The sequence below is a fragment of the Vipera ursinii genome (assembly GCF_947247035.1).
Source record: "Vipera ursinii genome assembly, chromosome: 10".
Classification (NCBI taxonomy): domain Eukaryota; kingdom Metazoa; phylum Chordata; class Lepidosauria; order Squamata; family Viperidae; genus Vipera; species Vipera ursinii.
This window is the reverse complement of record NC_139520.1, coordinates 7031985-7057488: the sequence shown is the minus strand read 5'-3', so window position 1 is coordinate 7057488 and position 25504 is coordinate 7031985. Positions and strand designations below refer to the sequence as shown.

General features: G+C 42.8%; 1 protein-coding gene across 1 annotated transcript in view; it reads right to left on the bottom strand.

Moving 5' to 3' along the window:
• Positions 1–2365: 2365 nt before the first annotated feature.
• Positions 2366–25504, bottom strand: part of LOC310645164 (receptor-interacting serine/threonine-protein kinase 2-like) — a 74684-nt gene continuing 51545 nt past the window's right edge. Inside the window, exons 5-14 of the mRNA XM_083370678.1 lie at positions 23627–23780; positions 22650–22805; positions 20571–20719; positions 18404–18453; positions 16019–16180; positions 15524–15609; positions 13796–13864; positions 11383–11530; positions 5009–5203; positions 2366–3811 (exon numbers count right to left, since the gene is read on the bottom strand). Of these exons, the coding sequence (XP_083226804.1) occupies positions 3537–3811; positions 5009–5203; positions 11383–11530; positions 13796–13864; positions 15524–15609; positions 16019–16180; positions 18404–18453; positions 20571–20719; positions 22650–22805; positions 23627–23780 (1444 nt within the window). The 3' untranslated portion in view covers positions 2366–3536. The remainder of the gene's footprint in view (positions 3812–5008; positions 5204–11382; positions 11531–13795; positions 13865–15523; positions 15610–16018; positions 16181–18403; positions 18454–20570; positions 20720–22649; positions 22806–23626; positions 23781–25504) is intronic.

Here is a 25504-nt window from a genome sequence, read left to right as displayed (position 1 = left end):
TGAGAGAGAATTAAATGCAAAACCACAGCCTTTGTTAGTGCCCATTAATATAATACAAACCAGTTCTGCGATGAACCGCATCAGACAGTCTTCATTTATAAAAATAAACACAGGCTTAGAAACCAAGATATGATATTGGCATTATTCACTGCCATTAAAAGGTTTTAAAAGCAGTTTATTATTTGCTAATAGATTAGATTTTTGACTGAAAGGTTAAGAGGCAGTCATACTGAAATTGTTTGCATTTGTCTTGATGAAGGAGGAAGCAATATATATATATATATATATATATGGGACGCAGTGGCTCAGTGGGTTAGGACACTGAACTTGTCGATCAGAAGGTCGGCAGTTTGGCGGGTCGAATCCCAAGTGCCGCGTAACAGAGTGAGCGCCTGTTACTCATCCCAGCTTCTGCCAACCTAGCAGTTCGAAAGCACATAAAAATGCAAGTAGAAAAATAGGGACCACTACGGTGGGAAGGTAATAGCGTTCCGTGCGCCTTTGGCGTCTAGTCATGACCACGGAGATGTCCTCGGACAAGCACTGGCTCTTCGGCTTTGAAACGGAGATGAGCACCGGCCCCTATTTTTTCCTCATACTTTTATTTTTTTAAAAATTTTGTTAGGGTTTTTACCTTTGTATTTTCAAATTGTAATAAAAGTTATTTAAAAAGACTTTGAAAGGGGAGGGCTTCCATCATTCCTTTTGCAAATTGTTGGAATTTTATTTTTCTCACTTTGTGAGGTAAAGCATTACTGTTCTGTGTCCTGTGATAATGCATACTCTCTTCAGTTCACCATTCCTCTCAGCATTTTTGACATGATTTACTGACTTATTAAATTTGTATCCTTCTTTCTTCTGGGATCTCAGGGTGGTGGTGATGTTATTGTGAGAGAGGACCAGGCTGAGGCTGAAGGTAGAATCAAATAGGTCATCAGTTTGAAGTCACTACAATCCCACAAGTGACCTAAGTCCAGCCCCCCCTGAAGTCCACTGACTCTTATTGCGTTCTCCTTGACTGTTAGTAGATCAGATTCCTGTGTATGAGTAGCATGAAATAAACTTGTAGTACTTTTGAATTCTATCCCAGCTCCTGCTTTCTTGCGCCCGACAGTTGTTTCTTCTTTCTTACATAGAATCAGAAATATTTGTCCAATCTTTCTGGAAAACCTCCCAATGATGAAGGGCTTTGCTTATTAATGCATAAACAAAGAGCAGTGGGCTAATGCCTCCTTAAGTAACACCAGCTGCCTGCAATTAGTGCAGGTTCGAGTCCCACCAGGCTCAAGGCTGACTCAGCCTTCCATCCTTCCGAGGTAGGTAAAATGAGGACCCAGATTGTTGGGGGCAATTAAGCTGACTTTGTAATAATGCTGCTTGGGGTGTGTGTGAAAGCCCTAATAAGCAGGCATATACATAGAATGAAGGCTACTGCTAAGCTTGTAAGCCGCCCTGAGTCTTCGGAGAAGGGCGGGATATAAATGGAATTAAAAAAATAGTAAAAAAAAATAATGAACAATTTCTAAACAAGATTTCTGGACTATTGGAGGATCCACCATGCTTAATATTCTTATCAATCATGGAGTTCTTGGTCTGATGTTTTCCTGAGGTGAAGATCCGTTATGTCCACACCATTCCTACAGTTTAAGAAAGTTAAAATGAAAGAAATTAAGCTAAGAAGATTTGTTCCATATAATTAGATACCAAGCTAGCTTTGATGGTAGGAACATCATTGGAAGGATTCCCTTCTTTCTCAGGATCCTTTTTTTCCTATGATTCTTCTTTCTTTTCTTCTTTCATCTTTTATCCATTGGATTCCATGACATTGTGGGGATTTTCCTCAGTAGAGCTGATTGGCTGTTGGGCTGAGAAAGGGAGGGGCTGGCCCAAAGTTGGCCAATAAGCTGTTGTGATTAAAATGAGACCAGAACCTCGGAGTCTTCATTCTTAGCCCTTTCCCAAAACACTGCAGTGGCTCTCAAGCTATCCTGGCAGCTTACCAGGATACTTCCAGACAAATTATTGTGCAATTATAAGCACCTCATTTATACAGTTTTACAGGTAGTCCTTGACGTAACAAGTAGATGCTTAACCATCTTTTGAAATTATAACACCCCCCCCAAAAAAAAGCTACTTTCAACCTGTTTTCAAAGTTACAACTGCCTCCCCTCCATCCCATGGTCACATGATTGCGTTTCACCACCAGTTCGACATTTATCGCCATTTGCAGCAGCCTGTGGTCACGTGAGGATGAGTTACGACATTTTTTTTGCCAGTTTCCTGCATTTATATCTGGTTTCCCATAAAAAAAAAGTCTGACTCAGTTGCAATCGTAAGACAAAGACTGTTTGTATTTTATCCTGTTTCCAAGTTATCGTACACAATATTTTTATCCTGAAGCTTTCTTTCTAAAGAATTTATTTTTAGAAGGGTTTTTTTTTAATTTTTAAGACCTTTTATTTATAGTTAATAAGATTTCAGATCCAGTTGGCATTTAATCTCATTTCATTTAGTGAGTTTCATTTTCAGCCTGATTAACTTTCCTGGGGGTTGTAAAAGAAGCTCAATGCAGTTAACCTAGTTTGGATCCACTTATTGGACCTGGTTCACAGAACACATTATATTTGATATCATCATTTAATCAATAAACCACAAATTAAATTAAAACACAACATATTGGGATACAATGCAGTTGGTTTGGATTGTTTATGAGGTAGGATTTTTGGCAGGCACAGTCTAAATCTAAATCTAAATAGACAGTTGATTGTAGTTTATTCAAAAAGAATATGATTAACGAAAATTGGCTGAATAAAATGCATGAATGCAGCATAGAGTTTATCTTTTTAACTGCATGATTTTGGAAATATAAAGCAGATACCATATTTGCACCTGCGCGTTTACATTTTCTGAAAGTTAACACACAAATCTTCAATTAATTCTGATATAACTTTGCAGGAGATCTCCCAACACCAAACCTGCTTGATTGCACAGTCGTGTGATGACCAACATAGTTTTCCATTATTTTCTGATCCTTTGCAGGTGAGTAAATCCCAGCTGAGTATTGAGCCTCCTCGTTCCTCATTTGGGAAAAATCTGAACACTGAATCTCTCTTGCTTTATGCCACATTGATTTCGGGTGCAGAGAACCAAAGGTGTAATAGGTTCCAGAAGGTGGACCAACTGCCTTACTTCTTGCTTGAAGCCATTAGCAACATCGCTTTTACTCCCAGTGGTTTACTGGGAAAGCCCCGTCCTTTTTATTTCCCACAGCTCCACAATCTGCTTTTGCACAACGTGGAAATAAAAACCTTGTGCTTTGCTGCCTTTAAGGGAAAAACAGGAAGGTGTGAAGCCTCCTCAGGCCAATATCGTGCCCAAAATAGCAAATCGTGTTGCTTTTCCTTAGTGGGCAGCCCATTCTTTCCATCCAATCCAGGTATTTACGGACTTATTTAAAGAGGATGGACATCTCTGAAAAGTAACTCCAGGCATCCCTTGGACTGATAATTCGGTGTAAACCGAATTGAGATTGAGGTTTAATTCACAGGGTTTACCTGGAGCCTTCTGGATAATACAGTCACGACAGTCTCGGCGGCCTTTTCCCCCAAACTCAGACAAGTGTCAATCAAAGCACGGGTCCGCCCTGTCAGAGTTGGATACGAGGCGATCATTTCGTAATCTGCCCTGGGTAAGAGCTGCTGGGCACGTAGGACGTCCAGGAGGTGGTTCAAACGCCCTTCGGTCATTGAGCTCAAGATGGTTTCTCGCCCCAAAGTAAGAATGGAGCAGTTTTTTTCTTTGCTGGGAGGACCTGAAATACAGCGGAGCAAAGATTGTGAGAATGCAAGCATCGGACATTTCCCAATTCCTTCATAAACCATTTGCAAGTGGAATTTGCAACTGGGAAGGACCATCTCTTGCCCAGACAGTCCACCACTGAAAGACCCTCCTAAAATAAAGACATGACGATAATGATGATATTTTTATCACACCTTTTTGTAACTATAAAGCAAACATATCTAATATTCTCCTACAGAATTTTGTATGAACACAGCTCTTTTTATATGGGAGTCACACCTTATTCTAAGCCATGCTGTAATTAAAGGTTTGTTGAATAAAATGAGGACCCAGATTGTTGAGGACAATATGCTGACTCTGTAAACTGCTTAGAGAGGTCTGTGAAGCAGCATATACATATAAGTGCTATTGCTATTTTCCTTCCTTCCTTCCTTCCTTCCTTTTCTTTCCTTCCTTCCTTCCTTCCTTCCTTCCTTCCTTCCTTCCTTCCTTCCTTCCATCCATCCATCCATCCATCCATCCATCATGCACATTGTTTAGAATGCAGTATTGCAAGCTGACTGACCATTGCCAGGAGTTCAATCCTGACCAGCTCACGGTTGACTCAGCCTTCTATCATTCCGAGGTCAGTAAAATGAGGACCCAGATTGTTGGGGGACAATTACGCGGATTCTGTAAACCACTTCAGAGAGGGCTGTAAAGCACTGTGAAGCGGTATATAAGTCTAAGTGCTATTGCACATATTAAGCTATAAACCTATGAGTTATAAATCAAATGGAGTTGGGCAATATTGTCAAGAGTGAAAATCTGGGAGCTACATGCCTCTCTGTTTTCATCTTGCCATTAGAATAAGGGGCGGGGGCAGTTGTCCCTTTCGAATGAGTTAGTTTAATGTTAACTTCTAACTCAAGTATCCAAATAAAAGTCCAGGATTATTTTCATTTCTGAAAAGCTTACTGTTTATCAAATACCTTGCCTTTACCAGGCCATGTATTCAATAAACAATAAGCTTTTCAGAAATGAAAACAATCCTGGACTTTTATTTGGATACTTGAGCTGGAAGCTGACAAGTATGTTAAACCACAAGTGTTGTGATTTAGCACCCTGGAAAGCAAGCACAATATTACACTGCCAGTAATTCTCTTAATGAATGCATTAAAGTGGAATGCTCTGTTGCTACCCACAATCCTGGCTTAATTTTAATTCTCACCTATCAATGTGCTATTGGGCCAACTGTCTGGGCAGCTTTTGGGATGGTCTGGTTCTTCCATTTTTTGTGAAAATAGTGGCTGGTGACCTTTGGATTCATTGCTGCAGGGCCTGGTTTTATTGTTGGTCGCCTTTGAATGGGGTGGAAGGACGATGGATGGAGGACTTGATACATTGCTGGCACCCACAGATGGATCTGCAAGAAGGAAGAGTTGAGAGGGACACATGAATTGTTTTATTAGTCATGTAAATGGTTCATACCAAAATAAGGAACACACTGCATAGTGTTTGTTTGTTTCTTAGATTTACAACCGATCAAAGATTCTCCGGGGCTTCCACAATGTGTAACAGAAAAATTAAAACACTCTTTCTGTAACTAAAAGATCATCACAATCACAGCAACTGAGAAAATAAAAATCAAGAATGAAGGAATAGTGATAAAATGCAGGTGGTCCTCAACTTACGATCACAATGGAGCCCAACGTCTCTGTTGCTAAATGAGACATTTGTGAAGTGAACTTTGCCCCCATTTCACAACCTCCCTTGTCGCCGTTGTGAAGTGAATGAGTGCAGTTGTTAAAAGTTCTCAAGTGGATCTGGCTTCCCCTTTGACTTTGTTTCTCAGAAGGTGACAAAAGGGGATCATGTGACCCCCGGGGCACTGCGACCGTCATAAATCTGAGTCCGTTGACAAGCGTCCAAATTTTGATCACATGATCATGGGGATGCCGCAATGGTTGTCAATGTAAAAATAGTCACAAGTCACTTTTTTCAGTGTCGTCGTAACTCTGCATCGTGTTGTAAGTTAAGGACTACCTGTAGTGATAAAACAATGGTTGGTGATTGCTGTGGGTACGTGGAAAGCCATTGTTATTTCCAGGAATTTCGTGACATATTTTGATTTCTCCTTCATATTAGAATAGAATAGAGCTGGAAGGGACCTTGGAGGTCTTCTAGTCCATCCCCCTGCTTGAGCAGGAGAACCTATACCTATACCATTCCAGACAAGTGGCTGTTTAGTCTCTTCTCTAGTGATGGAGCGTGCACGATTTCTGGTGGCAAGTTGCTCCACTGGTTAATTGTCCTCACTGTTAGGAATTTTCTCCTTAATTCCAGTTTGCTTCTCTTTTGATCAGTTTCCAACCATTGTTTCTCGTCCTTCCCTCTGATGCTTTGGAGAATAATGTACCCCCTCTTCTTCGTGGCAGCCCCTCAGATACTGGAACACTGCTATCATCTCTCCCCTATTTCTTCTTTTCTTTAGACTAGCCAAACCCAAGTCCCGCAGCCGTTCTTCGTATGTTTTAGTCTCCAGGACTTTGATCATCTTTAGTTGCTCTTCTCTGAATTTTTTCCAAACTCTCAACATCCTTTTTCTGATATGGTGACCAAAATTGGCTGCAATATTCCAGGTGAGGAATTATTAAGGAAAGTCTAAGTGTTTAGAGCTCACTGCTTGATTTTTTTTTTGAATCTTGTTTAGTGAATAAAGGAGGAGGAATCTTAGCATAGCTTCAAAGCTTTTCTCAGTGTGAAAGTCTCAGACTTTCTACTCCCATCCTAGAATCATGTGCCACCCAGTGAAGGGCAGGCTGGCAGTCTCCTGAACATCGCAAGACCCTGAGATTATGATGCCAGGTTTTGATAAAAAATTGCTTGTTGCCATTGGCGGGGCAATTCTGCACAGAACCTAGCCCAGGTACTGTGGAAACGGGTCACCTTTGGGATATCTCTGTTGTCGTTATTCCTGCCAGCTTGTAAAAGATTTGGGTGTCATCTAGTGGTATGTACGTTTTTATGCTTTAAAATCTGTTTGCCTGAGTTAATAATGAAGATAAAATCTCTCTACTCACTGCTACACTCATTGTCTCTAGACCCAAAGGAACCAATTGCCTGGGCACCTAATCACTGTCCTGACCCTTGGCAGAGCTGATGAATTTGTAACGAATTCCAACAATAGCGATAAAGTTCTAAAACTAAATTTAAAACTTTTTTTAAAAAAATAAATAAATCCACATATTAATCCACAATTAGATTAATGTTGTTTATTCCATGGGTGGGAAACCTTTGTCAACTTTACAACCTGTGGACTTCAACTCCCAGAATTGCATGCTGGCTGAGAAATTCTATAAGTTGAAGTCTACAAGGTCATAAAGTTGCCATCATTGCCCAGTCCTGGTATATATTCCCTTCTTTCTCTTTATCACCTGAGCCAACTTCCTTTCAGCTCGCTGACTGGACAGGAGAAACCACTCAAAAACATGATATTTAGCTGTTAAAAAGCTCAACAAGGCTGGCAGGCAATCTATTTGCACACGGCAGGAAACTTCTCCACCCAACTCCTGAACTTTTACCTACCACTGAAGCCCTGAAAGGGGAAAGCTGAATCAACAAAGTTGCATCTTTGCAAAAGGAAGACCAAAGGGGATCTACCAGATTATATCAATGTCCCCTGTTCTCCTGGAGAGAACCAGTTCTAAGCAGAGCTGGTTGGGTATCAGAGGGAAGCCTTATTTTAGCAGGATGGGAGATGTCTCCATGATTCATGAATGTCCATTAAAGAACACCACTGTGTTTGTTTGCATTTAATGGACATTTGTGAATAATGGACATTCCTTTCACTGTGGCAATTTATATCCTAAGCATGACGGCATCATTCCACAAAAAACACAAATGACATCATTTATGCCAATGTACATCATTGGTAGGATGGTGTTTGCATCAATTGGAGAATTGACACCATACCCACAAGGTTAATGGACACAGATGACTTAAACCAGCACTGAAATTTGGTCTGTTGAATGCAGAATAACAGAGTTGGAAGGGGCCTTGGAGGTCTTCTCATCCAGCCCCCTGCGCAAGGAGGAGACTTTATACCAGGGGTAGGCAACCTTGGCTCCTTTATGACTCGTGGACTTCAACTCCCAGAATTCCTGAGCCAGCCCACCGCTGCAGGAATTCTTTGTCCTCTATCGACAAGGCTAAGTCATTGTGATTTTTGCTGGTCTGGAACACTGTCGCTTCCAAAACGGGTTCAGTGTTCTTGGCATGGTTTCAGGTGGGTTGCTCTCCCATTACTGAGAATGGAGGTCATTGAGATATTCACCTGGGTTGGAGTTTGCAGCTGGTCAACACAAGCCGTACGTGGGATGACCCATCCAAGCTCGATTTTAAAGGCAATTGGGGGGAGCTGGTCAACAAAGACCCTTCCTGGGATGACCCATCCAGGCTCCATCTTAAAGGCAATTGGGGGGGCTTGTTGGGCCTCTGACCATCCCGTGGTAGGCAAAAGTGTCAGGGGCATCTACTCCCAACAGAGGCAAGATTTCGGCTTCAGGATTTAGGGCAGGAAGGTGATCAGGAAGGTGATCATCCATGTGCTTCAGGTGCTGGCTCAGGAATTCTGGGAGTTGAAGTCCACGAGTCATAAAAGAGCCAAGGTTGCCTACTCCTGCTCTACACTACTCCAGACAAAAGGCTGCCCATGTCTGTTGAATCAAGTCCAACCAATTGTCCTTTCACTCTGGCTTGCTTTCGTTTCCCCTCCCTTTGTAGGGGAACATCTGATGTAAAGTCTGCACGAATCCAAAATCAGTCACAGGGAAGATGATTGCAAAAAAGTGTCTTCAGACTCGGTTTACCTGATGCTACTTCCAATCGTTGAATGTGTTGCTTACAAATGAGGATTGTGGACAGATGATTATAATGAAATATGGTCATTTTTTTACTGACATGGTTGCGTAAAACCAGGGCTTTTTTTCTCATAGAATGCTCAGAACGGAGTTCCGGCACTTTTTTTGGATGGAACCTTGTAGGGTAGGCAAAGCGGGTTGTATGACATGTGTGAGTTCCGGCACCTTTTTCTTTTACAAAAAAAGCACTGTGTAAAACTGTATACGTATGTCAATGAAGGCTCAGTCATCCAGGCCAAAAGTAGGTTAAAATGTTAAATTTTTTTTAAATTTTTTAAAATTCCATTTATATCCCGCCCTTCTCCGAAGACTCAGGGCGGCTTACAAGCTTAGCAGTAGCCTTCATTCTATGTATATACCTGCTTATTAGGGCACACACACACCCCCAAGCGGCATTATTACAAAGTCAGCTTAATTGCCCCCAACAATCTGGGTCCTCATTTTACCTACCTCGGAAGGATGGAAGGCTGAGTCAACCTTGAGCCTGGTGGGACTCGAACCTGCACTAATTGCAGGCAGCTGGTGTTACTTAAGGAGGCATGAGCCCACTTAATCTGAGATGTTTTGTTCCTCATCCAAGTAACATTATTATTATTATTAGTCAAAATAAAGGAAAGAAAATAGGCAAAGTGTCAAGAGAGTCATTGGAACATACTAACTCTTTCCACACCTACTGCAGGGATTTCTCCCCAAAATGTATTTCAATATATACTGCATATATGTATATTCGTGCATGAGAAGCCCTCGTATATATAATTTTTATTCCGTTTCCTTTTTTATTGTTTTCTTTTTTCTTTTTCTGTTCTGTTTCAGAAAACCCCACATACACACACAACTTAATTTTCAATTCTATTTCTCTTCTGTAAGTAACCTTAGAGAAATATCTTGATGTCTCATATTAAGTTCTTCTTTGGACAATTGTTAATCAGATTTTCTAATGTGTTGGAAGAAGCAGTCCGATTCATACATGCATGTGGAATCACGAAAGTTCTTTCAACAAACATTGGGGGCGATTTCCCGAATGTGCTGTTTTATACCTAAAGGTAAAGGTAAAGGTTCCCCCGCACATGCGTGCTAGTCGTTTCCGACTCTAGGGACCGGTGCTCATCTCCGTTTCAAAGCCAAAGAGCCAACGCTTGTCCGAGGACGTCTCCGTGGTCATGTGGCCGGCATGACTAGACGCCAAAGGCGCACGGACACAAAAAAATGACGTGTTCCTGATCTAAACTTAAAAATAGAGTAGAACACAAATCAGATGGGAAGCAACTCCAGGGTGACCTTCAAACTCCAGCTTTGTTTGTTCAGACTTGTTTTACATCCTGCTGACATGCCACAATCTTGTTAGAAAAATAACTTAAAGGACAGGCAGACCAAGTTTCGGCTATCCACATACCTTTCAGCTGCTCGGCCCAGAGACTCTAGTTGAACTCATTTGAGTTCAACAGTCAGCAAAAAGAGCCAACGAAAGAAAAACATGAAGTATCTGAGCACCCAAAGGAAGGATGTTGTAGATTATGATCATTCTTTGGCTAAAGGGAAACGATATATTTTTTTGGGATCTTGATTTCTGAGTATAAGACTCCATGTCTCTATGGAGAATCTCTATGGAGATTCTCGGTCATCCAGGTCATGGTTGTCCCAAAGCTGTTTTTTTTCTAAAAGGCAACAGGACTTTCTTAGTATTTTCTTTCACACACACACACACACACACACACACACACACACACACACACACACCAAGAAAGTCCAGTTGTCTTTTTGGGAAAAGCACCTTTGGGACACTGGCTCCATGTCTTACAAATTCAAAATGGGTCTGTTTATAGGTTTACCAGCAGAATTAGGGCATTGAATAGATACCTTCCGTTGGGCTTCTGCCAATGACATTTTGAAGGCAATTCTTTGATGAACAAGTCAAACTAGGATAGACATGGTCTAATCATTGTGCTTGGATGGCATGTTCTTTAAAACTACTTGTCTGGTTTGCAAAACTGGTTAGCCAAATCCCCTAACAACAGGGCTGGCTTTCCTTCCCATTCCGTTCATTTTTATGTTTTTAGATAATCTTCTATTTTAATTTAATTTTTTTTATTATTTTAATTCCATTTATATCCCGCCCTTCTCCAAAGACTCAGGGCGGCTTACAAGCTTAGCAGTAGCCTTCATTCTATGCATATGCCTGCTTGTTAGGGCTTTCACACACACACCCAAGCGGCATTATTACAAAGTCAGCTTAATTGCCCCCAACAATCTGGGTCCTCATTTGACCTACCTCGGAAGGGTGGAAGGCTGAGTCAACCTTGAGCCTGGTGGGACTCGAACCTGCACTAATTGCAGGCAGCTGGTGTTACTTAAGGAGGCATTAGCCCACTGTTCCACCAAGGCTCTTTCTGTTTCACACTTACACTTGGTTCCCTGTTAACACTATTTTTAGGGGCATTGTTAGTACTCAATAAATATTTCTTTTCCACTTTCCAAAACTATGAAAGTTAACCACAACATACCGTCTGGTAGCCTTTCAACACAAGGAGAATTCACACAAATATACACCCATGTCTACAAGCCACGCTCTCTTCAGATAATTGTCAATGTCTTACTGAATTAGGACTGTATATTTCTTTGACATTTTCCCCAAACCTCACTGCACCTTGGTTTAGACTGGTTTAAGAGCTAACACAAAGTTTACCTCTTTGTAAGGCTGTCTGTTGAGGAGTATTGCTGACAAGGATTGTCTGGTTCACTTTCTTCCCTGGACTTCCTGTTTCACATGATAAACTCTGTGGTTTTAACACAATTTCCTTGTTGGGTACCTTGTTATTCTGAGGACAGATGATCTAAACAAAGCAATGAGAAATGACATCATTTGCAATAACAATATTAACGTTTCACTTTTTAAAGGTAAAGGTTCCCCCGCACATGCGTGCTAGTCGTTTCCAACTCTAGGGGCCAGTGCTCTTCTCCGTCTCAAAGCCGAAGAGCCAGCGCTTGTCCGAGGACGTCTCCGTGGTCATGACTAGACGCCAAAGGTGCACGGAACGCTGTTACCTTCCCACCGCAGTGGTCCCTATTTTTCTACTTGCATTTTTACATGCTTTCGAACTGCTAGGTTGGCAGAAGCTGGGACAAGTAACAGGCGCTCACTCTGTTATGCAGCACTCGGTATTTGACCCGCCAAACTGCTGACCTTCTGATCGACAAGCTCAGCATCCTAACCCACTGAGCCACCGCATCCCTTTCACTTTCTACAGCTGCACATTTTTAGAAAGTTTTATAAATTCTAATGAAAAAAAATAAACAAACAAAACCTGGGTTGAGGTAATCCTCAACTTACCAAGCACGATTGGGACCAAAATTTCTGTTGCTAAGTAACACGGTTAAGTAAATTTAAGTGAATCTGGCTTCTCCCATTGATTATGCTGGTGAGAAGGTCTCAAAAGAGGATCACATGACCCCAGGATACCACAAACCATCATAAATATGAGTCAGTTGCCACGCATCCAAATTTTGATCACATGACCATGGGGATGTTGCAATGGACATAAGTGTGAAAAATGGTCATAAGTCACTTTTTTCAGCGTTGTTGTAACTACAAATGGTCACTAAATGAATATATTTGTTAAATCAGGGATTACCTTACATTATGAACGACTTCCTGGTCAAGAAGATTTTCTTCCAGCAAATTCCTGGCTACTGTGAAAATGGGTACATTCTACACCAAAATATAAACATTCTGGTATTTTCCAAAAAGTTTTAATCCCCAGAACAGTGGCTATATTTGTACAGATATTTGGATTGGATTAGCACCATAGATAAAGAAAGGAGATTATATCATGCTGGAAAAACATTGGTATTCACCCAAACTCAAATTCATTTTGGTCACTATACTACAAAAAAATAATGTTGAGACCTTGGAAAAAGTTCAGAGAAGAGCAACTAAGAGGATCAAAGACTAAAATATACTAAGAACGGCTGCGGGACTTGGGTTTGGCTATTCTAAAGAAAAGAAGAAATAGGGGAGGCAAGATAGCAGTGTTCCAGTATCTGAGGGGCTGCCACAAGGCAGAAGGAGCCAGGTTGTTCACCAGAGCACCAGAGGGCAGGACGAGAAACAATGGTTGGAAACTGATGAAAGAGAGAAGCAACCTGGAATTAAGGAGAAACTTCCTAACAGTGAGGACAATTAACCAGTGGAACAGCTTGCCTCCAGAAATTGTGGGCGCCCCATCACTGGAGGTTTTTAAGAAGAGACTGGACAATCACTTATCTGAAATGTTATAAGTTCTTCTGCTTGAGCAGGGCCTTGGACTAGAAGACCTCCAAGGTCCCTTCCAGTTCTATTCTATTCTATTCTATTCTATTCTATTCTATTCTATTCTATTCTATTCTATTCTATTCTATTCTATTCTATATTTTCTATTCCATATTTTCTATTCTATTCTATTCTATTCTATTCTATTCTATTCTATTCTATTCTATTCTATTCTATTCTATTCTATTCTATATTTTCTATTCCATATATTCTATTCTATTCTATTCTATTCTATTCTATTCTATTCTATTCTATTCTATTCTATTCTATTCTATTCTATTCTATTCTATTCTATTCTAATTCCATTCCATTCCATTCTGTTCTACATTGCAGGTGCCATCTTGATTTTTGACTCCTGGAGATGCCTCTCCTACAGGAAATCTTCAAATTATGACCATTTGCTTATCAACCATTCAAGGTTATGACAAATATGAAAAAAGAGACTTATGACCCAAATTCAAAGTTCTGATATTCAGGGGCCCCTTGGGTGTTTTCTTATGGTCAGCTGACCACAATTTATGAAATTTTTTTTACTGGAAACCAGTGTTTACTTCTTGTTTCCAGTAAAAAATTTCCCCCCAACAAACAATGAGTCCGCTTAATGACCACAGTGCTCGCTTAATGACAGCTGCAAAAAAAACATATCATACAATCAGGCGTGATCATGTGGCTTTATGACCACTCGAAATTGTGTGCTCAAGTTCTGGTTCCATATAAAGGTCTATCTGTAATCAAATATAAAGGACAACGGCTAAATTTAATACAAGTTTCCTAAGCCGTCTCTACTCACCTCTAAATTGCGCCTCCCTGTTTCAAGTAAATGAGAAACTGGGCCTTTGGCAGCATTAATTGCACATTCCTGAAAGACAAACAGATGGCCGTGAAATCATGTTCCTTAGACCCTCTGTTTCTTAGAAAAACATCTGCTCTGCCATTTCATCCCTCGCTTCCTTGCAAACGTAAACAGGAGTTATTAAAATCCTGCTTTTATTTCAGGAACTGCACCTTTGTCCCTCTAGGTCAGGGGTCTTCAAACTTGGCCACTTTAAGACTTGTGGACTTCAACTCCCAGAATTCCTCAGTCAGGAGGAATTCTGGGAGTTGAAGTCCACAAGTCTTGAAGTGGCCAAGTTTGAAGACCCCTGCTCTAGGTCTACCTGCTTTTAAAAACACAACTCCGAGGTTTGCTACAATATTATTTTCAACCCTGTGCTATCGGAGTCCAAAAAAACTGACTCTCCTTATCTTAAGCAGTGAGCATATATAATGGTTAAGACTCGGGGTTCAAGCCTTTGGTGTGGAAATTTAGGCCAGCGACTCAAAACCCTCCACATTTCTGGTTATTAAGGAGAAAGGGGAGACGCAGCTCCATGGAAGCAACTTTTATGAGCTCTTGACGGAAAGAGTCACTCCTTGCGAGACGGGCAGCCATTTAAGTTTGATAAATAAATAAGTAACACTGTCTTCCTTTAACCACGGTTTAATGGGTACATCATAACTGGGGGGGGGGGTGTTGTTGTTTTTTCTTCACACCTGGCTAAGGGATAAACCTCAACCAAATGACAGTTAAATGATCTGAAGTACCTTGTCCCAATGGTATCAACCTGCCCCACTTGGTCAGACAGGAAGGACACATTGCAGATCCTGTTGGTTAAAGAATTCTGACTGGCGGGGTCTGTGAAGAGGGTCTTCTCTGTCCCCACCCTATGGAAAGTCTTGCCCACACAGGTGAGGTGACCCCCGTTCTCCTAGCCTTCCGGAAGAGAGTGAAGACCTCTTTCGGCCAACTAGCAAGGGGATCCAAAACTGGTATAGGCAACCCTGAGGGAAGGGACTAGTTTGAGGGTTCTCCCTTTGCCCTTTTTAACTCTGTTTTTAATTCTATCTTTCTAATGGTGTCTTTTTTTATACGGTTTTACGGTTCTAATCTGTAAACCATCCAGAGTCGCTTAGTTTCTATTTGTTGATTGATTTGATTTTTATAGCTGCCCATCTCAAAAGTAAGTGGTAGATAGAGAGATAGGGAGTGTATAAATTTGATAAATAAAAATAAATATTCTATTCTATTCTATTCTATTCTATTCTATTCTATTCTATTCTATTCTATTCTATTCTATTCTATTCTATTCTATTCCATTCCATTCCATTTCATTCCTTCTCTATTCTGTTCTATTCTATTCTCTACTCTATTCTCTACTCTATTCCCTATTCTATTCTATTCTATTCTATTCTATTCTATTCTATTCTATTCTATTGTCTCTTCTCTTCTCTTCTCTTCTTTTCTCCATTCCATTCCATTCCATTCTATTAATTTCTCATGCTTAAAGAAAGATGGAACTTGCCAACATTACTATAGTGGATGGTATTGTACGGTGTATTTCAATCAATAAAGGAGATCATGATTATCCTAACCATACTTAGAGGATTTTTGTAACCAAGCCTTTCTAAAATGGTGGTTTCTGAAAAGAAAGGATCCACAGAGAAAGAACAGGGGATCCCAAACTCTCTTTTGGCTCACCTTGGCATGAATCAGGTTGTAAACTGCATCTGAAATCCTCTCCTTTGGATAGGTATCGAGGATATCCTTTAGAAATGCCGCACATTCTGTCAACAGAAAAATGCCGGGATCACATTTCATTTGTTCCCATTTACAAAGCTTCCGTCCCTCAGTCCTTTCCACACAATCTTTGCTCAAGCGTGGCTTCTCCCAAGGTGATTCCATGCACATTGCAGCCGGCAAGGCTTTCACACAGATACCTCCGAATAACATAGCACTTCTCTAGAGCAGGGGCCTTCAAACCTGGCCCTTCAACTCCCAGAATTCCTCAGCCAGTCATGAAGACCCTTGCTCTAGAGCAGTGTTTCTCAACCTGGGTCACTTCCAGATGGGTGGACTTCAATTCAATTCCCCATCCATCCATCACTGGTTTGTTTTTTTAGAAACAGGGAATCCCCACTTCTAATCAGGTAAAAAAAAAGCCAACTCTTTTGCAGCAGTGGGGAAGAATATTACCCGCAGCGCTAGGTCTACACTGGGGTTCTTGATGCCAGCAGAGAAGCATGAGCCGGATCAGCCTGTTCCGATGAGGCAAGCCGTTTGGGATGAATGCTGCTTCAATCCCTGGCCGCAGACCGTTGCAGACCCCAGTCACAGCTTGAAGCAAAGTCTTTTTTCCTACAGTAAGAAAAAAATAATAATAAACCTGTACAGAAGCTGCAGGAACTCTGCTACTAACAGCCTACACCAGGGTTGTCCAACCTTGGCAACTTTAAGACCTGTGGACTTCAACCCCCTGAATTCCCCAGCCAGCCAGCATGAGGAATTCTGGGAGTTGAAGTCCACAGGTCTTAAAAGTTGCCATAGTTGGATACCCCTGGCCTATACATTTATACTGGTGCACTGATATATAAACTACATGGGAAAAAAAGCTTTAAAAAAAACCCACAAGAGGGCAGCATTAAATCAGAAATCAGAGTATTTTTTAAAAAAAACAGTTCTTCACAGAACTTGTACAAAGTTGCAGCCACAGATAATATTTTTGCAATTTCCCTATTAATAATTTGGCTGATTTCTGGTAGACAGAGAGAACACAGAAATGGACAACTGAAGCAGTTTCGGAGCCATCCCCTTGTCAGATGCTTGCAAAGCAAATGGGTGGCCCAAAAAGCCTTGCGGGAAAGAACTTTTTTTTTCTCAGCCCCAAGTTAGGGAAGACGAGAAGGTAAGTCCTGCCGTCCTCACAGCTCTCTGCTACGGAGTCCTAGACTGAGTTTAGGATGAGCTGGAAAATGTATGTTAAGTGACAGAGAGTGGAGCACATAAGAGGGACATGCAGGTAGTCCTTGTTTAATGACCCCTCGCTCGGCGATCATTTGAAATCACGATGGCACTGCATGAAGAGGATGTACAGTTGGTCCTTGAAGTTCAGAACATCAGAATAACAAAGCTGGAAGGGACCTTGGAGGTCCTCTAGTCCAACCCCCTGCTCAAGCAGGAGACCCTATATACCATTTCAGACAGGTAGCTGTCTAAACTCTTCTTAAAAACCTCCAGTGATGGAGCACCCATAATATCTGGAGGCAAGTCGTTCCACTGGCTAATTTGCTCCCACTATCTCCAGAAAGGTTCTGCTTGTCCCACTATCCCTGCTGTCAGGTGACCATGATCTGAGCATCTGGCTTGCACTTTTGATGGTTGTAGCCTCCCACGGTCACATGACGGCCATTAGCCACCTTCCCTAACAGCTTCCCACAATTAAAGTCAATGGGGAAACCAACAGGGATGGTCACTGGTCACTCCGGCAAGTTTGCTCACGCCCTCCCCTGCCCAGCTGCAGCCCCCTTTGGCCCCACCATAGTTGCTTAGCTTTACCTGGGCCACCCACAGCCCTCCTCCACCTGCCTGCTTGTAAGACACCTGGGACTCAATCGCCCACAATCCTCGCCTCGTAACAGCAAGGGGCACAAGCAGGATTGCCATCGCTGAGCAATGCAGTGACATGACCTCACGCCCTGCAAGTGTATCGTTTAGTGACAAGACATTCTGGACCCATTAAGCTCGCCATTGACTGAGGACTACCTGTATAAGTCAGAGAGCTGCACCTTTTGCAGAACAGTGCTAGCGGTTTGGTGGGAGCAGTAGGAAAAAGCGGAGGATGGGAAAACATGCAGTCTTTTTATAGAGGGTAAGGTCGATTCCTATATTTTGATCAAGTTTGCAGGACCCCCTGCTGCCACATTCCTTTAAAGGCCCCTCTTGCAGTCTAAGAGATGATGATGATAGGATACAGCATTTTATTTTAAATGGGGCAAGATTTTTCTGAGTAAGGTAGTCCTCAACTTAACGATCGTAATGGAGCCTGCTCATTACACTCGTTCAGTCATAATGGTCATAAAACCGTTCCGTCACACGACCGACCCTGTTTTACATTTTCTTGCAGCAGTTGTTAAGCAAGCGTGCCAATTGTAAAGGCACAGGATCAGTTGTTAAGTGAATGTTGTGGTTATTAGATGAATCCATTGTTTCCTATGGGGCATTTTTGCTCTAAACTGGAAATAAGTCCCGCTTTTCAGCAAAACTGTCGCAAAACACAGTCACCTGAATATTTCAAACAGCCCTAAGTGTGGTTTGCATTGCACAGGGCTCAAAGTGCAGTCACGGGGCCATGGAGGGTGGGCAATCATCAGAATTTCAGATCCAAGTGGTAGGTCCCCTTTTCCAGGAATGTTGTAACTTGGAATGCTCACTAAGTGATTGGTTATGAGTCAAGGAGCACCTGGACAATATTTTCCATCACGCAACATCAAGACAAGGTGAGATTCCAGTCCGATTACATACAGGAAAGAACCCAGTCCAAGGAAGATTATCTTAGATAGAGCATTTTATTAGATTGCTTACCTGTCAGTGGCTTTTGTCGACTTAGGAGTTCCCAACACATCATCCCAAAACTAGGCAATGAAAAGGAAAACCAGGTGTTATTTGGTAACATCTCTCATCTAAACACCTATTATATTGGAAGTCCAAATTCGAATGATTCCTCAGCACCTCTTGACCTCAAGAGAGCACCAAAGACCCCTCATTTCAACCCCGAGCTACAAATATTCTCCTTTACTGATAAATATGAGTCCATCCTTTTGTCTGAAGGATTTATTATCCCTCTTATCATGATCATGTGCAGTATTAGTACCGCTTTATAAAGCCAAAGTAAGGCTACACTTAGGACTACCGCATCCAGTTTTCATCACCATATTATTAAAAAAAAAGCTGTAGAGAATCTGGAAAGAGTGCAGAGAAGAGCAACAAAGAGGATGAGGGGGCTGTAGGCTAAAACATATGAAAAACGGTTGCAGGAATTGGGCACGTCTAGTCTAGTGAAAAGAAGGACTAGGGGTGACGTGATAGCAGTCTTCCAGTGTCTGAGGGGCTACCACAAAAAAGAGGGGGTCAACCTGTTCTCCAAAGCACCAGAAGGCAGGTCATGTTGTGATTCAGGGTCAGCCTGTGGGTTCGGCAGTTGGGTCAGATGATTCAGAGGAGGAGGAGGAGGGGGGTGTTGGAGACCTTGCTGAGGATAGTATTGAGGCTCTGCAGAGCCCTAAGCCAGGCCCCTCCCATCTGGTCACGACGCAGACCCAGCTGTGTGAGCCTGACAGCGTGGATGAAGATGACCCACAGCTGGCCCTGTTCAAGGACGCCTGACGCAGGAGGCAGTCAATCAGGAGTAAACAGAGGAAGGCAATGGGGCACCTCAGAAGGAGGCAGAGAGAAGCCACGCCCTGAACTGTTTAAAAGGGGAATGTGTGGGAGGGCTGGTTTGCTGAAGGCAACCGTTTGAATAGCTCCTGTTTCATGGTTCGTGTTTGCTCTGTTTGCTCTGTTTTATGTTAATAAATTTGGCAGGCTTAGTTCCAGCCTCTTGCCGTTTTGTAAAAGGGGTTGTCCCTGCCTTTTCTGCAGGGCCGGTAGTAGGCTGGTACAGAACAGGTCAAGAAACAATGGATGGAAACTAATCAAGGAAAGAGCCAACCTAGAACTGAGGAGAAATTTCCTAACAGTGACAACAATTAACCAGTGGAATGGCTTGCCTTCGGGCGTTGTGGTGCTCTGTCACTGGAGGCTTTTAAGAAGAGACTGGACAGGCACTTGTCTTGAATGCTATAGACTAAGTCTCCTGCTTGAGCAGGAGGCTGAATTAGAAGACTTCCAAGGTCCCTTCCAATTATGTCATTCTGCTATTATTTTCTGGATGGAAATTCCTCCCATGCACGCTGAGTAAATAATAACTGCAGTGAGTGTTGGTTATTGGGTTTTTTTTGGGGGGGGTCTTGCATTTGATTCTATAATACTGGGATTGTTTCTTGTATGCTTGACTGATCACAGTAATCATACGGTTTCTACACCTAGGATGATGTATTCCTCAGGTAAAGACAACATGATTTGTCTGGATATTCATACCAGGGGTTCACTCTTTGTATTACAAAAAATGAATTGGAAACTTGAGTTGGAAAAACTTAAGCTACAGTTTCCAAATGTAATAGACATTGAGAATTCTTGGATTTAACAAAAATCTATTTTGATTCAAAACTGAGGGTACAATGCATTTTTTTAAAAAATCTGAAACGGGATCCCATCAAAGACTAAATTCCTGGCCTACCTGTTGCTTCCGACGAAGCCATAAATAGGGTACAATAATAACTCTCCTGCTTGCAGGTATTCCACAACTAATAACACACTCCTTCTATATTTCCATCCTGCTAACACACTTCTAGTTTTCCTCACAGTTGGAACCCAGCAATCAGTAACAGCATCTTGATGAGGAAGAATTCAGTTCCAAAATATACTGGTTACCCCATTGCTAGAGGTCAGTGGGAAAATTTATGACTTCCTTCTTCCTCCAACTTTGAAATCTAATACAAGCCTATTACGAAAAGTAAAGAAACAAGTTGGCTGGGCTCCCGGTCAGATGATCCACCATATCTGGAAGGCTCCAGGTGAGCTAACCCTGCCATACAGACGAACCGTGGCCTCACCTTGACAAACAATGCCCTGAGATTCTAAGACTCACCTATAAACATCTCCTTCAGTTGAGAATTGGCCTCCTTGCAGTATTTCAGGAGACAGGCAGAGCAAATCCCAGCAACTACTGTTGCTACAGTTTTCCAAAGCTGCCCTCAGCTGCTGTTTTCTCCAGGTGGGTTGGCCAAAATCTGAGATCTGCAAGATGGAAAGATAGCTTAGGAAACCAGAGCAGGCCAGTCACTACAGGTAACCCTCAAATTACAGTCATTCGCTTTCTTTGAAGCTCGCTAGCAACTGCCATATTCGAGGGGGAGGGGGCATTTGGGAGGGAAAGAGTGCTGGGGGTGTGAAAGAAGGCTGTGGGAATTTGGGGGAGGATGGAGACTGACAGGAATTAGAGGTGCCTAACCAAGCCATCTTTCTGCCTTCAAGGACACCGGCCCTGGGAAAGGAATTTACAGCGGCACCTGAGGCCCCAGGTTCCCAAAACGTCAGAAGAGAATCTGATTGGACTCTTTTCAGGGGGGAGGGTTTTGGACGTTGGGGATTGCTTTCGATATACAATATTCACGGGGTTTTCTTTCAGAGCTTGCCTCGCTCACACTGCACTCCGCATCTCTAGTAAAAGTACCTTTTCTTAACATCTATGGCAGAGTTCCCCAACCTTTCTGAAAGGGGAAACGGGGTGATTTTGTGGGAGGGACAGGTTGCACACATATGCCTGCGTGCACCTGAATGCTCATGAGCACCTGTTGCTCACACCAGCGGAGCCAAGAACACTTGCGACACTCGTGCAAGTGAGGCCCCAAGCGCTTGCAATGCTAGTGCAAGTGGGGCCCCAAGGACCCATGTTGCTCATGTGAGTGGGGCCCTGAGCACCTGCGATGCACGCACAAGTGGGGCCAATAGCACTTGCGATGCTCACGAGGCCCCAAGCGCCCACAACGCTCGCACGAGACCGTGAGTGCTTGCAACGCTCACACAAGTGGGACCCTGAGCACCTGCAATGCTTGCATGAGTGGGGCTGTGTCTGTGTGCACACCAGCCAGCCACTCACGCAACCCGGTTGCAAATAGGCCACGGCCTGGTAGTGGGTCACAACCCACAGGTTGGGAACCCCTGACCTATGGAGTCAGGGGTCGTTATTTCCTAGGGAGCAGGCTGTAGTCAGCCTGACACAACTGCCTTAAGTGAGAAGAGCACTGAAAAAAACCCACTTATGGCCGATCCTAACAGCATCCCCATAGTGACATGATCTACGTCTGGGCGCTTGGCAACTGGCATGTATTTACAATGGTTGTAGTATCCTGGAGTCATGCAACCCCATTTGTCACCTTCTGTTGTGATTCAGGGTCAGCCTGTGGGTTCGGTAGTTGGGTCGGACGACTCAGAGGAGGAAGAGGGGGGTGTTGAAGAGCTTGCTGAGGGGGTTGGACAGCTTGATGAGAGCCCCCAGCCAGGCCCCTCCCACCTGGTCACGACGCAGACCCAGCTGTGTGAGCCTGACAGCGTGGATGAAGATGACCCACAGCTGGCCCTGTTCAAGGACGCCCGACGCAGGAGGCAGTCAATCAGGAGTAAACAGAGGAAGGCAATGGGGCACCTCGGAAGGAGGCAGAGAGAGGCCACGCCTTGAACTGTATTTAAGGGGAATGTGTGGGAGGGCTGGTTTGCTGAAGGCAACCGCTTGGATAGTTCCTGTTTCTTAGCTCCTGTTTCATGGTTGGTGTCTTGTCTTGCTCTGTTTTATGTGAATAAATTTGGCAGGCTTTATTCCAGCCTCTTGCTGTTTGTAAAGGGGTTGTCCCTGCTTTTGCTGCAGGGCCGGTAGCAGGCTGGTACAGAACACCTTCCCACTGGCTTCCCACAAACAAAGTCAATAGGGAAGCCGGATTTGTTTAATGACTGAATGATTCACTTAATAACTGCGGTGATTTGCTTAACGCCTGTGACAAAAACGGTAATAAAATCAGGCAAAACTCACTTGCTTAGCAATGGAGATTTTTGGTCTCGATTATGGTAGTTGAGGATTACCTGTACTTCAGGAAAAGCCCTACGCAATCTAAGTGTTGTTCTGACAGCCAGTCAAAAGGAATGGGGGGGGAGACATATTTGAAAAGCCTACCTTAGCTCTATATTCTAGATCTAACAACACATTGGAAGGTTTGAGAATGTGGTGAAGGATTGGAGGCTCCAAACTGTGAAGATAACTTAGACCGGTGGCAACATCTGACAGGATCCTTATGGCCAAAGGAACAGGCAGATCTGGATAGAGTTCACGCTGGGGGAGAAAAGGTGTTTATTTAATGCACTGTTTTTTCAAAGCATTGATTTAATTACGTGCCCCATATTTCTATATTAAAGGTATTAGAGATTTGCAGGCAGATCTCCCCCTTCTCCTAATGAAAATGGATAAATTAACCCAGAATGGTTTGCCTGTCCTATATGTCAAAACGCTGATTTAATATCTGCCCCAAATTTCTATATTAAAGGTATTAGAGATTTGCAGGCAGATCCCGAGCTCGTCTTGCTACTAGTGAAAATGGATAAATTAACCCAGAATGGTTTTGCTTCATGTGAGATGCTGGTTTGTTATGGCCTTTGCCATAAGATGATAAACCCAACTTTTGTTGTTGATTTAAGAATGGTAGCTTATTTGAAGGAACAAGCTGAAATCCCTCTTCTGGTGTGCCAAGAAGCTGAATCTCTGCCTCTCCTGTTTCAAGAGCTTCTCCTCTGGGCAGTAGTGCCTTGTCTGTCCCTCATTCTCTTCATGCTACTGCGTCATTGTCAGGCTGCCCAAACCAAGAAAGACACACGATCTTTCTTTCAAGTAATTTCTTTATTATTCCACTCCTTCAGACAGAATCTTGCCAAACTGAAGCACGCTACTAACTACAACATGCCTATACTCTGGGAACCTTTAGGAAGGAACCGTCTTCACCCTCTTTTTCTCACACAAACTATCTGAGCTGAGCTGCCTCTTACTTCTCTGGAAGGCAGCCCTTCCCTCCTGGGAATCCAGCTCCTTACTACATTCCATCACAGCCATTTACAGGAGAGACAGCCAAGGGAATTTTTATCCTGCCTTCTCTGACTTACATCATGAATAAGCAAACAGAGAGATCCATTGTGCATCCATGTTGTTGCAACCCCAAGGAAACCTTGGAACTGGCAAATACCCAAAAGAGGCAAGAGATGGTTGCATTGTAAACGTTGAATGTTTGCTGCTTCTTGAAGAAGGGCCTTGAAATCTCTGCAAGGGTAAAAAAAAGATCTGCGTGTCACACTGTTTCAGTAGAACAAGACAACATCATTTGTTACTGCAAAATGATCCATCGGTATGTTTCCATTTCCCCACCCCTCCTTTGATTATAGCTGTCGTGACAGGAGGGATGCTGTGACAGCTGCAACTTTGGGGATCAGTTGTAAGTCTCCTCATTCAGTGCCATCATAACTTTGAACTGTCACTAAATGAGTTGTCCCTAACCAAGGCCTGACTATAGTAACTTTTCTTCAGGCTCCTTGACAGGATGGTCTGCGTGAGGACAAAAAAAAAATCAAGATGGTAGCCACAGTACGATGCACATTGTGGCTAACATCTTGAATTTTCTTCTTTAATTGTCTTTTTATTTTTTAAAAAAAACACTTTTCATGTGGAAAGCATGAATGGCTACTACCATCTATTATGCAGTTGAATTTGAGAAAATAGCAGAGATCAGCGCATCCCAGAGTGCAATGAATATCACTTGTAGGAGAACAGCAGGCGGAGTGGGGGGTGGGGGAAAGAGTTAAATAAGTCATCAGCCTAGAGTTGTTAGGTTGTCACAAACGTTCCAAGTCCAACCCCTCTTGAATTCCATTAACCCTTATCTGGTGTCAGTTTAGCATTGAACTTTGGTTGACTAGATTCTTGTGCATAAGCATGAGCAATAAATCTTCTGAACTGTAACTTAATGTATGGTCCTGATTCTTTGCACCTGAAATCATACTGGTAAACTCTCCTTCATGATCAAAGTCGCGCCCTTGTCAAATATTCAACACACACACACACACCATAAGCATCCTTGCTTCTGGGGAAGCCTGAAAAAGAAGCTGTTTCAGAGAACAGCAGAGAGCTGGTGGCCATCCAGAAATTTTCTAAGTCCTTGCTAAAGCAAGCTCAGCCTATACTATTTAGAAGCCCTCCTCCACGATCAGGAAACTCCCCATAACCACACAAGTGTGATCGGTGGTAGAGAAATTTTATAAATAAAACAAATAAACCATGGGAAGACACAAGCATTAAAGGCCAGCGCATTAAAAAAAAACACAGCAGGGAAAACAGATGACAAGAAGACCTGGCAATGGCTAAGAGCAGAAAAAATTGAAGAACGAGACAGAGGAGTTAATTCTGCACAAGACCTTAAGACCAAATGCACACAAAGACAGAATTGAAAAGACAGCAACAGATTAGCAAATGCTGCCTTGGCAAAGAAGCCGAAGAAACAGGGGATCACCTGTTTAGCGCTTGCAAGAAGATTGCACAGACTGACTACAAACAACAGCATGATTAGGTAGCCTTGCAAGGAATACTGTTTGCCTGCAAGCAAGAACTGGGCAGACTAGAAATTATTTATTTATTTATTTGATTTATTTTAATTCCATTTATATCCCGCCCTTCTCCGAAGACTCAGGGCACACACCCCCTAAGCGGCATTATTACAAAGTCAGCTTAATTGCCCCCAACAATCTGGGACCTCATTTTACCTACCTCGGAAGGATGGAAGGCTGAGTCAACCTTGAGCCTGGTGGGACTTGGTGGAGCAGTGGGCTAATGCCTCCTTAAGTAACACCAGCTGCCTGCAATTAGTGTAGGTTCGAGTCCCACCAGGCTCAAGGTTGACTCAGCCTTCCATCCTTCCGAGGTAGGTAAAATGAGGACCCAGATTGTTGGGGGCAATTAAGCTGACTTTGTAATAATGCCGCTTGGGGTGTGTG